The sequence below is a fragment of the Athene noctua genome, chromosome Z (genome assembly GCF_965140245.1).
Source record: "Athene noctua chromosome Z, bAthNoc1.hap1.1, whole genome shotgun sequence".
Taxonomy (NCBI): domain Eukaryota; kingdom Metazoa; phylum Chordata; class Aves; order Strigiformes; family Strigidae; genus Athene; species Athene noctua.
The window spans coordinates 91007821-91023360 of record NC_134077.1 but is presented as its reverse complement, the minus strand read 5'-3'; the positions used below and the strand labels follow the sequence as shown (position 1 = coordinate 91023360).

The 15540-nt window shown below is 59.5% G+C and overlaps 1 protein-coding gene across 1 annotated transcript; it reads right to left on the bottom strand.

The window, feature by feature from the left end:
- Positions 1-7323: 7323 nt before the first annotated feature.
- GRHPR (glyoxylate and hydroxypyruvate reductase) lies at positions 7324-14772 on the bottom strand. Its single transcript, XM_074932407.1, has 9 exons — positions 14665-14772; positions 14453-14583; positions 14056-14128; positions 13580-13696; positions 13022-13110; positions 11697-11801; positions 10781-10916; positions 10383-10513; positions 7324-7581 (listed from the first exon to the last, which is right to left on the bottom strand). Exons 1-9 carry the CDS (start codon positions 14727-14729, stop codon positions 7460-7462), a joined length of 969 nt encoding a protein of 322 aa, XP_074788508.1. The 5' UTR covers positions 14730-14772; the 3' UTR covers positions 7324-7459.
- Positions 14773-15540: the final 768 nt, after the last annotated feature.

Sequence of the window (15540 nt, the reverse complement as noted above, 5' to 3'; positions counted from 1 at the left end):
GATCTGTATTTGAGCCAGGACCGAGTCCCGAAGTTCGGCCTCGTCCTGTCGAGGCTCCATGGGCTGGGCTGGGACTGCAGCGCGGCTGCCGTGGGCCCAGATGGTTTGGTGTCTCCCGGAGCCCCTCGGCGCAGGGCTCTCCTCTGCCTCGCTCTGCGCTGAAGACATTCCATGCAGGTCGCTCGAGATACCCCGCGGGTGCTGACCCCCCTGCAGGGATTCTTGCTGCTGCCGCAGCTGTGAGGGTAGGGGCGCCTTGCCCGCCTCTCCCTCACCCGGGGAAGGCTGGGAGCATCCCCACTGCTGCATGAAAATTATGGACATTTTTTTCAGCTATGAGTTCCCCGCTGAGTTCGCTGCGGCTGCGCAGGTGCTCGTGCTGGCAAGGGAGCTAGGGTAAGTGTCTGGGTAATGCGGTGATTATTTTTGGTAGCAACATCTGACTGCCCACCAGTGACCTTCCAGGTCTGCAGCACAGGGCAGGTTGGGGACTTGCTTAATGAAATGTGTTAGTGCTGATGAGGGTGAACTGCGTGACTCGATGGCACAACTCATGTCTTGAATGGACATCAGGGCAGTCAGACAGGTCTTGAAAAGGCATAAAAGACACAGTCTGTAATTTAAATGCCATATTTCTTAGTTTTTCTTAATAATATATGAAAATAAGTCTGGAGCTTCTTATAAAAAGGAAACGAGTGAACTAATGTCAGACGTTTGCCTGTGTTAACACCTGCTTAACTATGTGTTTGTAGAAGCACACGCTCACGCTTAGCTGAAGCCTGAAGTTCACTTACACTGTGGAACCACTTTTGAGGGCTGCTTGTTCCTGCCAGAGGAAACAACCAGACTCGGAAACTCCTGGAAACAAGATCCAGCGAGACCCTCGGCCTGGCCGGAGGGAGGGTGCTGGCGGCGTCATCCCCGCCGTGCTTCGCGCTCTTCCTCCCGCTGCCGACGCGGCCAAGGGAGACGCGGCTCTGCTGGTGCCAAACGCTGCTGCTGCCTCCGCAGCAAGCGAGCGCCCGTCTCTGCATCTGCATTGGCACCGCCAGCCAAAAAAACCACCAGAACAGGCCACTCGAAGGGCCCCTTGCCAAGGGATTATTACTCTTTATGCCAGCCTGTAAAGAAATACTTGTTCTGAGCAAAAACTGAGCATAAAATCCTACACCACGCAGTAACAGTTTTGTTCCTAGTGGAATATACTCTCCATAAGAGCTTACTATTATGCTTTTTTTTGCAATAACGTTAGTATCTATGTGATACCTGTAAAATCAGTAACCTGTTGTCATTCTTGCTCTCTGACTCCCTTGTGAGAAGATGCTGGTGCCGTGACCGGGAGGCCCAGTACAGCTCCTCTGCCCCGGGGGTGCTGCAGCTCACCATGCTCTGCAGCTGTTCTGCTGCTGGTGGCGCAAAGTTTTCACTAGTACCTGTTGGTGTGGAGCGTGCCCAGGACTGACTGAGCAGGAAATCCCATGGAGAGGTGTTTGCCCTCAGACGCAGACCTGGCAAGGCTTACTTGTGCTTTGCTGTCAGTCGGTTCAGCTCAGACTTGCCTAAAAACCTGCAGGTTCTTTTAACCAGGGGCAGAGATGAGGTTAACATTTTACCATTTACATTTTTTAAGCATTTATAGAAAGCAGAATCTTTCAGTAAGGGCATACTGATGATTTATGTGGCTAGCAGAGCAAAGTGATCGGCAGCTGTGGAAGGTACTTTCTTGAAGAGACTCCAAGGTGTGACGCCTGAAATGTGCTTTGGTCACTTTGTCAGCCTTATTTACAAGCTTGTGTCTACCTCTTAACATGCTTGGGGAATCTAATACAAGTGCTCAGACACCAGTTCATTTACACTTAATTATTGCTCACATCATTAGGGGTCACAATAAACCTCTCAAATACTTGGTCAACGTCCTTCAGTAACTTCACCAATACCAGAACCTTTAGTGTCAAAACCCCGATGTCACAGACCAGCAAACGAAGCTGCTGGACTTGCGCTGATGTGATACAGCCAAGGTTTTCATACCAGAGTAAATGCCTCTCATTTCTGTTACATCAACTGGAAGCTTTCCAGCCGGTTGAGATACTCGGGAGCCCGCTCGTTCCTGTCTACCACCACGGCTACAAACCTTCCCTCGGTCAGCAGCGCTCTCATTAGACACTTCCCGAGCACTTCCCGCCTCTGATGGGCAGGCGTACAGTAATCACCAAGGCTTGTGAATCAAAACATATTGATAAGCATGTCAGATACTCTCTGAGGCATGAAGCAAACGTCTTCCTCTAACTAGCCAGCATCAATAACTAATTAATGAACATCTTCCAATAGCTATCGCTATCAGAGTATGCTTCATTTAACATCACGAGAAATTCAAGCAGAGAATTCAGCATGAAGAACACTTGCCGTGGGACAGAAAGAACTTTAACTCATCAGCCCAGACTTTTCTCTGTATGTTTCAGCTCCCTCCCAGCACCAGCTTACGCCACCACCAGCTGCTGCCCTCCCCTGTCATCTCTTAGGAAACATTCTGGTGTGTTACTCAGCGCCCCGCGCGGCTTTTATATGAGATGAGAGTTGGAAAAACCATAACGCTGCTGCTCTCCACAGCGTGGGCTCATGCACTTTCTTTTTTCACCCTTGGCAGAAGCCTACCCATGCTGTGCCATAATGAACAGTGAATCGAGCGCTTCGGGCACGGTGTGGCCGGCCGCTCTCCTGGGCTTTCCTCCAGAGCCTGTTCCCTGTCCATCTGTCCGGCTGCAGCACCGCGCTCGCTGCCCCCAGGCTCGGCCTCCCTGCTCGCAGCCCTTGCACTGTGCCTCCTCACTGGGGGGAGGCCGGTGGAGCCGTCTGGGGGTGCCTGGGCAGGCTGCAGCCTCCCTGCGGGAGGAAGCACAAGGCTCTTCCTCCTCCTGGCCCATGGGTGCCAACAGGCCCTCTGCAGCGCCCAGTGGAGAGGGGCTGTGGTGGGAGCACCGTCCACAACGACTGAGCTGTGAATGAGACGTGCTCTCCTGCAGCCCCCTCTCCCGCCAGCCTTGTGCCATCATTTCAGAAAAGCACCAGGTTTGTGTCTGTCCACCTCATGAGGCTTTGTGTCATGTCTCTCTTTTTCAGCAGGATTTCTGCTGGCCTGAGCAGCTCTCACCGAGCACTGGAGCATAGTGGGTGCATTGGGGCCACTCAAGGAACTTCCCTCCCTGTGTTTTCTGAAAAGCGGGTTCGTGGCCCGGGGTGCAACGGGCCAACAGCCGCACCCTGCAGAGACGTCGCTTGTTTGTTTTAGGGCTGCCCAAGCCTGGGTGCTCAGTGCTCTCCCACAAATCGAGCACACCAGCGGGACTTTCTGTGCTGTCTTTATGCACAGAACTTGCAGAGTCAGTGATTTTCCATGTCCCTCCTCTCTAGGATGACTGATTGGTAAATTACATACAATTATAATACACTGGCTGGCAGACACTTCCACCACTGTGCGTGCTGAGGGGAAGGGTCTTTCCCCGGGCAGGGTCTTCCTGACCTACAGGCATGATGTTTAGGTAACCACGAGGGCAGTTCAGCGGAGGACACACGCACCCTGAGTTTGCTGGCCCCGCGGGCGCTGCGCCCTCCTCCGGGTCCAACGGCTCCGGGAGGTCCTTGCTCCGAGAAGGCAATCTCCTTGTGGTGCTGGCGGGGGATGCCTTTGGCTCTAGCACAGACAGGGCACATCTTGCTTCAGGGAACCGCAACGGTGCTGCCTGGCTCTCAAAGTTCAACCTTCATCCCCTGGGCGCAGGGGCTCTGCCTGGGCGCAGCAGGGAGGTGAGTCCCAGACCGCCCGCAGTGTCCAGCACCTTCCCCAGTCACTGTAAGGGCGGGCGGCGAGCTGGTGGGGAGGGCAGCTCTGGTGCCTGAACCCTGTCCCTGGTCTGTCCCTGCAGGCAGGATGCAGAGGGGTGTCTGGGTGGGTGAGGCTGACGCTGCACCCTCAGCTGCTGGGCTGATCTCGGCCTGGGACCGGGCCCTGGTGCAAACACGGCCCTGGGCCGGGCAAGCAGCTGCTCCTGCCAGTGACCACCCTGGGCGTCACCCTGGGAGCTCAGTGTCCTCCTGCACCAGCCGGGCTGCCACGGGTAGGGTCACCGGCTCAGCCCCACGCAGAGTGCGAGCGCCGAACAGCAGAATGAGCCTTGACGAGGGCGACAGGCCCGGGCTGGCTCCAGCCCACGCGCTCCCCCTGGCAGTGGGGCACCCCCGGCACGGAGACAGCGGAGTCTCCCGCTCTGTGTCACAACTCTGGAGCTTGTCCTGCAATTCTCGTGCATTCCTTTATCCCTCTGCTAAATCAATCCAGTGTGACATCAACTGTCTGCAGAGAAGTAAATCTGGTATTAAGCACCGAACCCTCCTCATGTGGAGTGTCTGAAGAACATGCTCAGAGGCCGGGGGACAAGTGAGAACACTGGTGGGACACCGCAGGGTGTGCAGGTTACGAGGGGGTGAATCGTTCTACCTCCCTGGGAGCCTGCTTGTGGGTGGACGAGCCACAGGGTGGGCTGAGTCATGGGGAACAATTATGCTGCTAACTTTATTAACTGACAACTTTAGGGAGTGAACAGAGACAACTTGGCAACAATCAGCCGATAACTTTGAGGGAACAAATAATGGCACTTTGGTGATGAGACTGTTCTCACAACCCATCAGTGATCAGCTGATCACAAGTGGTACAAAACATGTACACATGAATATAGGTAAGAAGGAGAGAGCAGAATGAGGAAAGATCAGAGAGAGGAAGGGACAGGAAAAGGGGAATCATGGCCCTTGGATCCCACGTTGTCATGGAGTAACCAGCTTGGTCTGTAGGCAGTGGGTCGACAAAGACACAGGTGGGTGCTGTCTGCATATAATCTTCCTTTCGCATGTGCAGTCGCTTGTTCCAGAAGCTTCTCATTTCCTCTGGCTTGGACCTGTTCAGTGAGGCAAGTTCTGTCTCTGGGCAACATCAGGAGGGAGGGGAGAGAAATGTCCCACTGCCCCCCTCCGCAGAGCTCGCTCTGCTTCCCCCCCGCCAGGGCATCCCACCCAACGTGTCTGGGACACCCTCTTCACCAACAGTTTCTTTTTTAAGACCAATTTGTGACACAGAGTGCTGGTGCCCACCCCCCCCCCCCCCCCGCACCAAGCAGGAATCCCAGTGCTTCCCCCCAGACAAGGACAGCTTTTCAACCTTTCCTCAAGCTGCCAGGCACCCTCTGCCATTACGCTTAACCTCGACCGAAGGTGGGTCCTGATGCCATCAGTTCCTGCGTTGGGTTCTCGTGTTGTGCTTTGGAGCATGCGGGGGGTTTGGTGCCCGCAAGGCCAGCAGGGCTGCTCCAGGTGATGTAGGGTGGAAATGAGCTGGTGGCAGCCCCTGGCTGGTGCAGACACTCTGATGCCGGCTGAGCTCATCACTGCTCAGTGGCTTCCCCTGCCCTGAGTGCCCCAGCGTGCTTTGTGTTCTGTGTCTGTTGGGCAGATTCCCCTGGGCTCATGTAAACTGAAATGTTCCCTCACCTCCTCCTCCTCTCTGCACCCCCCACAGCCCTGGAGACACGGATTTGCTTCCTACGCTGCTCTGAATGCTGAAACCTGGGGGGATGAGTGAGGAGCTGGGAGAGGAGGATGGCCGATGGAGAGCCGCTGCTCACGGGGAACCCAGATCCAGGCTGGGTTTTCGCCGCATTCCTCTGTGCCAGAATGGGAGCGCACGGAGCTGAGGGGAGGCTGATTTTAAAGTGGTGTGAGGGATCTCCAGCTCTCCACGCCATGCGGGAGCACCCAGGGGCTGTGAACAAATGGATCCTCCACATAGGGCTGTCCCACCCGCCCAGTGCTCAAAGGGACTGGGAGGGGACAAGGCCCCCCGCCACCCTGCAGAGGCAGAACTGGAAAGAACTGAACTGGCTTCCTCCCTACACCAGTGCTCGTACTGGGAACACCAGCTGACAACTCACAGAGTGTCCAGCTGTGGCAGCGCTGCTGCCGCAGGACCCTGTGGGCAGAGGACAAGACTCTGGTAGAACTCCAGTGAAGTAATGTGACTGTGCTTCTTTAACACACTTTGCTATTGATTTCAAATTAAACCATCCTCTACATCTAATCGTTCCCTTTTGTTCTGAAAATCCCAGTTATTTTCCTTTGCAGTGTAGTGACCTTTCCAGAACTGTTCCCCCAGCACTGGCTGCACCGGAGGATGGGGAAATTGCTGGTGTAGACCGTGAAGCTGCGACCGTGTCTCCCAAGCAGAGAAGATCCTGGGGGCCCCTGAAGGTCTCGGTTCCAATCTGAGGAAGAGGAGGCCGCTGACAGGGGCTTGCTTACAGCAGGCTGGAAAAGACTGCCGCATCCATGGGGGACTCCAAGGAAAGCTGCCCCTTTCCAGCTCCCAGCAGAAGTGGGGTAACACTGGGGTAACCCTGGGAAAGGGGCTCCCTCACTCCTTATTCCTGGGAAGGACACCAAGCCCCCCTGATGAAGGCAGCGAGGAAGGAGCTGCTCCTGCCCCCATGGGTGCTGCAGCGCCGGGCAGGCTCCTGCTGCCGATGGCTTACGGGGGTTTAAACCCCGACGGAAACGTCCTTGGTGACCCCTCCCCAGCCCTGCAGCGGGAAGGCGCTTGGGGATGACACCCAACACGAGCACATTCAGAGCAGAATTTCTGACAAGCTTTAAGCGTGTTGTCAAACTCCTCCCGCCGCCACAGCGCAATGTGGGCGCCCTTCTCTGTGCTTAGGGAACGGTGTGAGCAGCTCCAGGAGCAATCCCAGCTGCGAGCGCCCCACCGCCGGGAGCAGAGGCTGCCACGGGGGCTGGCAGGGGGAGATGGATTCCAGCCCCAGGTACAGAAGTGGGACAGAGGCTGCAGAACAGACAGAACCCCCCGAGCCCCTGAAACGCGCTGATCCCGGCCTCCCGCAGCAGCTGGGGCCTTGGCGCCCGCTCAACTCCTCCCACATGTCCAGGAAAACGGTGACATGGGGAGTGGGGCTGAGGTCGGAGCTGGCAGGGGGCTGAGAACCTCCCCGTGCCAATTCCAGCTGGCCTCAGAGCCCAGCCTGGAGTCACAGACACAGGAGGCAGCACTGGAGGTGCCAGGGCAGCCCCCCAAGGTCTGTTTGCTTTTCTGTCGACACCTGAAGGACGGAGACATCACGCCTTAGGCTGGGCAGCGGCTCCCGTGGCAGCAGCGGACGCAGCAACTCCTCCCCCCCTTCCTGGCTGTGAGTGGAACTGCCCGGCCTCTGCCCGTGACCCCCAGAGCCCTGCGGGCACCCCGCTCTCAAACGAAACGAGCACCACACATTCACTGCTTCTCTTTAATGGCTACGGAGCTGTTCCCCCGCCGCGGCACCGCGGGCACTGCAGCAGAGGTGAGGGGGGTGCGGGGGGACGGCGCAGCGAGGCTTCTGCGGGGGGAAGCACCGCCCAGCTGCGCCCATCACAGCAGCAGCTCGTGGGGCATGGGCTCCCCGCGCAGCCCGGCCAGCAGGTTGTTGGCTGCCAGCACGGCCATGGTGGTCCTCGTGGCGTACGTGGCACTCCCGATGTGCGGCAGAATCACTGGAGGGGAACAGGGAGGGTTACTTGCTCGTTTCTTACCTTCGCCAACCTCTCGCAGCCTCTTTCTGGGGTCTTCCCATGGCGGGACAATTGCGCCTGCACCAGCCATGGCTCCATCAGGAGATGACATCAGACACGGAGCATGAAACAAAACCATCAGCTGCTGGGGACTGGGAAAGACGTCCGACCGACAGCTAGAACTGAGCTGTTCTTCAAGTCCTCCAGGCCAAAGACAGGCGTCCAGAAGTGGATCCTCCTTTCTGCATTCAGGCGTGGTCCCACCATCCCGCACAGCCCCAGTCGGTGACGGATGGGAAACACTATTCCTGCGGCAGATGGAGGCGCAGGGAAATCCGTGCACTGCTGCCTGATGGCCACCCAGCTTCAGGGGGATTTGACAGGCACCAACCAACACCCACCGGGGCAAGAGCCTGGGGGCTGTTGTGGAACACTGTGTTCTAGAGACCCCTGGTTCACCGGAGAGGCACATACAGAGGCAAACAGCCCCTGCTGAACAGAGCTGCCACGGCGCAGCACGGTCAGGGCACGGATTTTTACCCTCCCGCGTGAAAAGGCTCCTACGCAACACAGAGGAACGAGCCAGAGCTGCTCTGGTGGTACATTATGATAATGTTAATGGAGTGTGCTTGCCCAAGGTACAGATCAGAGCCTGCACCGCAACCTCTCTTGGTTTTACAACAGGGAGTACCTATGTGCAGTACAGGAGCCTCAACACCCGCCACACTGCTGTCCCGGCGGGAGGAGGCTCTGCCAAGGCTGCGGGGCCACACAGGTCCCTTCTGCCCTGTCGAGAACCAGCCCGGGCTCCTTGTTCGCTGTGACAGTCGTGTCAACACTCCTTCCTCCTCTACTTAAACCATGTTCCTCCAGCTACTGAAACTGTTTGGTAATTTGGGGTAAAATCTGTGAATAGTCTCAGAATCAAAGCCTCACTCCTGTGAAAATAAATACATTATGTATTTATTTATTTATTTATTTTTATCTTGCTTGGTGTGGCTTCAGAGCTCTAAGATCTCTGAAGTCCTGCAAGTATTTCCAGAAAGTCTCTGCTTTTATCATTTCTCACACTGTCTACTAGGGGAACCAAAGCAAACAAAAAATAATCGATTTTAGCCACAAGACAATCAAATCAACAACTTGTATTCCAGAAATAGACATGCAGTCATGGGCAGCTCCAAATTTTCATGGATGTCTCTATGGTTTCTTTTAAAACAGACCCTTCCTTCCCCAAAAACCTCACCCTGGGGAGGACAGGCTGCTGCCACCTGTGCAGCTGCTGCGGTGCTCTGCCCCGGACCGGTCAGCCAAGGCCTCGAGGATGCCGGAGGAAGTGGCGCTGGCCTGGCTTGTGCCTGCAGCTCCTGGCAGGGCTGGCCACGCTGGAGAAGCCGAGCGCTCAGGTGGGAACAGGCACCACCCGGCTGTGGCGCCAGGCGTAGGGTCACGGGCCACCGCAGAGGTTTATTTTCTAACCAGAAAGCAGAGCCTCCTCCATGTCCCATTTCTGTCTGTTCTGCCTCGAGGGGTACAAGTGAGCCGGCCTGGCTCACGTCCCAGTAAGTCCTGCCCAGGAACTGGCCTGACCGACGTGCTCCCTGTGCAGAGGAGGCGAGGGAAGCTCCTGGCTGAGTTCCTCACTGCAGGGCAGACAGGGAAGGCAGAGACAGGCCAGGAGCTGTCCCGAACTCCTGCCAGGCCCGTGGGGATGGAGCTGCGCCGGTGCATGGCAAGGCCGTGGGAACAGTGAGGATCTCAGAAAAACACGCAGGGCCGCCAACATCGCCCAGCCCCATGGGACAGCTCCAGCCTTCTGGAGGGCACCGATAAAACAAGAGCGTTCGTCTCCTGCTGCAGGCTGCAGGCGCTCCCGCCCCTGCTCCAGCAGCCGGGCCACACTGAAGCGCCGGAGGAGCCAAGCGAGCCGCTTCCAGCCAGCCTTCCTCACCCGACCTAACCTCCTCCGGAGGAGATACGCGCTTAGTCCCGGGACCAGCACCCTCCTACCTGCCTGACACCCATTAATACCCAAACACAGACTGCCTGAGCTGGCCGGGCTCCACCTCCCCCGTGGCAGTTGCCTTGGGCCGTCCAGGGGATGCGGTGAGACCATCTGCAAAGAACCCTCTGCTCATCCTGCAGGGCCAGCACTTGCCGGACCCTTCAGCTCGGGGCTGTCTGATTTCGGGGAATGCAGAAGCCAGGACAGGGTCGGCTCTCAAACGAGCTGTGTGACACACTGAACCTGTGCTTGGCAGCCCAGCGTGCAGGGATGGGCTGGCTGGCGAGCGCTGCTGTGGCTGCAGCTCTCCCGAGGCCAAGATTGCTCCAGGCAGACTCAGCACTCAGGTTTTACCCAAACAGGAAGCTTTTCTAGCAGAATATATGCCCAGGAGCTTACACCAGACCTTGGCAGGGCATGAGCAGGGATTTAGTTTCCCATCCAGGCACCTGCTGGTATCAGAATTTCACCCCATGCCTTGGCCCGTAGAGTGGAGATCCACCAGGAAGGTGCTAAAAACAGAGCCGATTTCAACTGCCTACAGGAGAATTAAAATACCTCCCCCCACACTTGTTTTACATCACCACCTTCTAGCACTCCCGCATCACACATTGGCTACCTACAGTCGGCTTAACTATACCTGACTGCACTGTCCTTCCATGTTCCAGTGCCTGTTTGCCCCGCAGGCTCACAGGGAGGGGGACTCCTTGCCACAGCCCCCGCGGGTCCCCGCTGTGCGCATGGGAGCTCCCTGAGGCTCAGCCACCCCACGGACACTCACCACAGTTCTTGAGGGAGAGCAGGGGGTGGTCAGTGGGCAGTGGCTCCGGCGTCGTGACGTCCAGGCCCGCCGCGGCGATCCGGCTGTGGGCCAGCGCATCATACAGGTCCTCCTGGTTCACCACGGCCCCCCTGGCAAAGGCAGAGGGAGAGGCCTGTGGCGCTGCCAAGCGGCCCCGTGGGCTCCAGGGGTGCGCACCCAGGGCACGGGCCACGTGGCACAGGCTGGGTGGTGGCACCTGCGTCCCTGGGCTGCCGGAGCGGAGCTGGGACCCTCCTCCAGTCCAAGGAGCTGCCACTGCTCCCCTCCAGTGCTGGCCACGTGGGGAGAGCGAGAGGTCCCAGCCGGGCCAGACAGGTTCTTCCCCTGCCCTGTGCGGGGGACGGGGCTGCGGTTACCTGCTCGTGTTGACGAACACAGAGGTCTTCTTCATTTTGCTGAAGAAATCCTTGTTGCACATTCCCTCGGTGGCCGGAGTCAAAGCACATGTCACCACAATGAAGTCCGACTCCTGGGCCAGCCTAGTGAGTGGGACTGAGCGGGGAGCACAGGTCACAGCTCTGCTGGGGGCCTCCCCAACACACCTCAGACACCCCCTGGTCCTCAGGGCAGAGACCCGGCCAAGGAGGCACAAGGACCAGCAAACACCCAATGGGAACCACGCTCACTCCTACAGACACCACTGTGGCCTTTTCTACCACTTTTGAAATAAAATCAAGCCAAGGAGAATCCAGCAATGCTTCAGCCGTCTGTCCCAGAGGAGGCTCTGGTATGTATTTTGTGTTTAGAGAGCGTAATATGGCGGCAGCAGTCTATGCCAGCATTAAATCCCTCTGTAAGGTACCTACAGGCAACGACTTGTGCCACTTTCACTCCTGGAGGTGAGAGGAACGTACAAAGCACAGGACAAGTTCTGCCAGTGACTTTGTGTAAAAATGTGCTGGCTTTGGAGTGAAAAATTAGCATTTGGTGGAAGTCTTGGGACTGTAACAGGGCCCCAGAAAAGTCCCACTGAGCAGCTAAGAGACATTCCCAGGCCGGGCTGGGCGGTGACGTCCCTTTCAAAGCAGGAGGCTGAAGCTGATGCTTGTTCCCAGCAGCCAAGTCTTCCCCCAGTGAAAATCTGCACCGGCCCCAGCCCACCCCCTGCTCCCCGCAGGACATCTCAAGGCCGTTGCCGCTTCCCCCTCCCTCCCTGTAAGGATCCCCTTCCCCCTGGGAGAGAAACAAGCTGGGAACCGCACACGGATGGACAGGGAGGACGCGCCAGCTGCAGGCGCCTCGCCATGCCCCGCAGAGCCCGCCACCACTCACCAAACTCGGCCCCGAACTCCGCAGCAGCCTCTGGTTTGGGGTGGCTGCCAGCGTACAGAAACCTCCTGACCCCGAATGGCTTCAGGCGGCGGGCGACGGCCTGTCCTAGGGGTGAGAGGGAAGCCTGCGTGTACGCAGAGACCAGTGCCAGGCCGCGGGGTCCGTTGGGACCCCCGGGCGCTCCGTCCTCCCACACGCTCCGCTCAGCGCGGCCGGTCCCTGCCAGGATGGCCCCTCCAGGCTGCCCCGGGGGGCGGGTGTCTGCTGCTCCTCCTGAAATCCCCGACAGGGAAACTGCCCAAGGGAGCTGCGGGGCGCGGGACCTGCGGCCAGCCTGGGGAGCAAAGCGGTGAGTGAGGAGGGAAACGGCCATCCGCTGACAAAGTCCACTGCGGGACAGGAGAGCAGCGCGTCACCCTGGACTTTGTCAGGGCACCTGTTCAACTGCAGACGGGAGGACGACGTCCAGTCTGCTGCAGCACTCGGACACAGTGGATGTGTTTAAACTCTCTTGTAGAAGAATTTTAAATGTAACCTTAGTTATATTTGAAATAAATAGATTTTAAGGCCTGGTGAAATGTGTTCGGGACTGAGCAATGTTGTGATACGACCAAGGCAACCAGAACGCTGCTCAACAGGCCTGGAAAGTGTCCTTAGCCTGCTGCTTGTATAGCGCCAGCCCAAGGCTGGTTTAAAACCCAGTCAAGCTAATCCTAGAGAGGCAGTTTTAACAAAGGATGATTAATGGACTAGACACAGGTGCTTTGCTAGATCAAGAGAATTTAGTATATAGAAACTGCTTGTTCTACCTAGGCTTTTATTAGAACATCTTGAGTTCTTTCTCAGAAGTCTAAAGGTGAGTTATGTTGAAGATTGTTTAGGAAGATAAGTAACTGTGATGACGCAAGACTGCATCAGTGAGCAGTGGTGTCAGAAGAATTGAAACAGAACAGTGAGAACTAGCTGAAGCTGTGGAATATGGTCGACTTTTGAAATTGATGAAGAATTAAGAACTGAGAGTTTCTGGGAAAACACCAAAGACTGTTTGTAAATGTTATGCAGAATCAGAGGGTGCTTTTTGTCAGCCACTGCCACCCACTGAGGCGATGGCCCAACTCTGAGCTGTCAATAAAGCCAGCCCAGAGGTACCCACAGTCTGGCGAAATTAATGATGAGTCCAGACCCTGTTCAGAGAGGCTCTGCACAGCTCTGCTGCTTCTTCTCGTTTTACAGAGGTGAGCACCGGGGACATCACCTCGACCAAAGCCCCGAACCCACCTGCCACCGCTGGGGACGCACCAACCCGGCGCCTGACCTGCACTTACCGATCCTGCCCAGGCCTATGATGCCCACTGTGCTATCCGACAGGCCATAGCCACACATCCACAAGGGCTTCCACGTCGTCCAGCCGCCGCTAGCAGAGAGCCAGACAGGAGCAGGCATCAGGCAACAGCAGGGGAGAGCTCGTAGCCCAGCCTGGCATTTGGGCAAGCTCTCCAGAGAGCACAGCGCCCCACAGACCATCTCACAGTCCCCTCCCCTCGGCTCTGAGCCACCTCGGTGGTGTCCAGCAGGAACCCACCCGGGCCTCGCGTGCGCAGCAGCGGCTGCCCTGGGACTGGTTGAGATCAGGCGCCGCTTGGCACAGCCCCAGTGCCGCTGCCAGCCCCCGCGCGCCGGCTGGGCCCTCCTCACATGCCCCCTCGGGGGGTCTCGGCAGCTTGGCGTGCCCCCTCCCATGGGTGCTCCTCCTCGCGCAGCCGGGGCAGCGCTGCCGCTCTCGCAGCCCCCCGGAGTGTGGGGACCCCACTGCGGCCTGAGAGACAGGGAAGCCGGGTGAGGCTGTGGGGGCCGGACCCTGCTCCATCTGCCGCCGTACTCACGTCTTGACCTGCTCGGCCGCCTCGGGCAGGCGCCGGCAGGCAGCCAGCAGCAAAGCCACGGAGAGTTCCGCGGTGGCGTCGGTCAGGACGTCGGGGGTGTACCCCACGCGGATCCCTCTGCAAGGCAACCACAGGCCCCTGGGGCAACGCCGCGGCCCCGGGGTGCCACCGCAAGATTCCCGGGCGAAGTGCTGATGCTGCACCTCGCCTGGGTGCAGAAGGACACCCTCGCAGGGTCCTCAGCCCCCCGCCAGGGGCTCCTCCCAGCGCGGCTGCGGGGGGGTCACCCCGGCCGAGCCAAGGGCTCCTCTGGCCCCGGTGGGGCTGGGGGTGGCCCCGGGCACGCCCCAGCAGGTGGGAGGCGGGTCACAAACCCCATCCAGCCCCCCCGGTCCACCCGCCGTGCCCCTCCCGGAGTGAGCTGGATGAGCCCCGGGCTGCTCCCACTGCCGCCGCCCCGTCCCCGGCGCCGTTACCGCTTCTTGATCTCGTCCAGGGCCAGGTGGTCGAACCCCACGGACATGGTGCTGATGACTTTCAGGCCGGGCCCTGCAAGACACCACCAGTATCTGGCTGCTCGGGGGGAGGGACGGGGAATGGAGGGGAGGGACCCGGAGGGGACCGGGAATGGACGGGAGGGGACAGGAGGGGACTGGGAATGGACGAAAGGGGACGGGAAATGGACGGGAGGGGACGGGAGTGGACAGGAGGGACCGGGAGGGAACCTGGATGGACAGGAGGGACTGGGACCGGGAATGGACGGGAGGGGACGGGAATGGACAGGAGGGACCAGGAGGGGACGGGAGGGACCGGGAATGGACGGGAGGGGACGGGGAGGGACCGTGAGGGGCCGGGGCCGCAGCCCGCACCCACCGGCGGCCTCCAGCACCTCGCGGTCGATGCGGTCGGAGAGGAGGCAGAGCAGCCCGCGCGTCCCCGCCACCCCCGACAGCAGCTCGGCCCGCGGCACCGGCTCCTCCGAGTCCCACAGCTGGACGCGGCACCTGCGGCGGGAGCGCGGCCCGTCACCGCCGGCCCCGGCCCGGCCCCGGGACCCGCCGGGCGCGGCCCGGCCCCGCGCTCACCCGCCGGCCTGTGACAGCGCTCGCAGACCCTCGGCCGGGATCCGCCGCGTCACGAACACCGACATGGCCGCGCCGACCCGCCGGGACCCGCCCCGCCCACCGCGCGGCTCCGCCCCGACCCCGCCCACTCCCCGCCCCGCCCGTCCCCGCCCCTCCGGCGCGGCCGTTCGTGCCCCGGGGCCGCGCACACGGGAGGTCGCGGGCGGGGGCGCGGCAGCCTCCGCCCCGTGCCGAGGCGCTGCCGGGGCCTCCCCCAAGGCAGCCCCCTCACTCGCAGCCGCCCTCCCCCGACTGCACGGGGCCCGGGGCCCGGGGCCGGTCCGTGGGTACCCGGAGTTTGCGGGAGGACACGTGAGGATCCCGGAGTCACGGCATCACGGAATGGGCGGGGTTGGGGCGGACCCTGCCCCGGGCAGGGCCACCTTCCACCAGCCCAGGTTGCCCAAAGCCCCGTCCAGCCTGGCCTTGAACCCTTCCAGGGAGGGGGCAGCCACAGCTGCTCTGGGCAGCCTGTGCCAGGGCCTCACCCCCCGCACAGGGAAGGATTTCTGCCTTACAGCTAATCTACATCTGCCCTCTTTCAATTTAAACCGTTCCCCCTTGTCCTATCCCTCCCCCTGATGACGAGTCCCCCCCCTTTCCCGCAGCCCCTTTCAGCCCTGGGGGGCCGCTCTAAGGTCTCCCCGGAGCCTTCTCTCCTACAGCTGAACCCCCCAACTCTCCCAGCCTGTCCTCCCAGGGGGGGCTCCAGCCCCCCCCAGCATCTCCGTGGCTCCTCTGGCCCCGCTCCAGCAGGTCCGTGTCCTTCTGATGTTGGTGCCCCCAGAGCTGGACCCAGCCCTGCAGGGGGGTCTCCCAGAGCGGAGCAGAGGGGGA

Excerpts from the sequence above, each read along its gene's own strand:
- GRHPR (XM_074932407.1), bottom strand. The coding sequence starts at position 14,729 with ATGTCGGTGTTCGTGACGCGGCGGATCCCGGCCGAGGGTCTGCGAGCG. Across the intron at positions 13,697-14,055 it reads CTGGACGAGATCAAGAAGCG|AGGGATCCGCGTGGGGTACA; the intron begins GTAACGGCGCCG and ends GTTGCCTTGCAG. Across the intron at positions 7,582-10,382 it reads GCTCTCCCTCAAGAACTGTG|TGATTCTGCCGCACATCGGG; the intron begins GTGAGTGTCCGT and ends GTTCCCCTCCAG.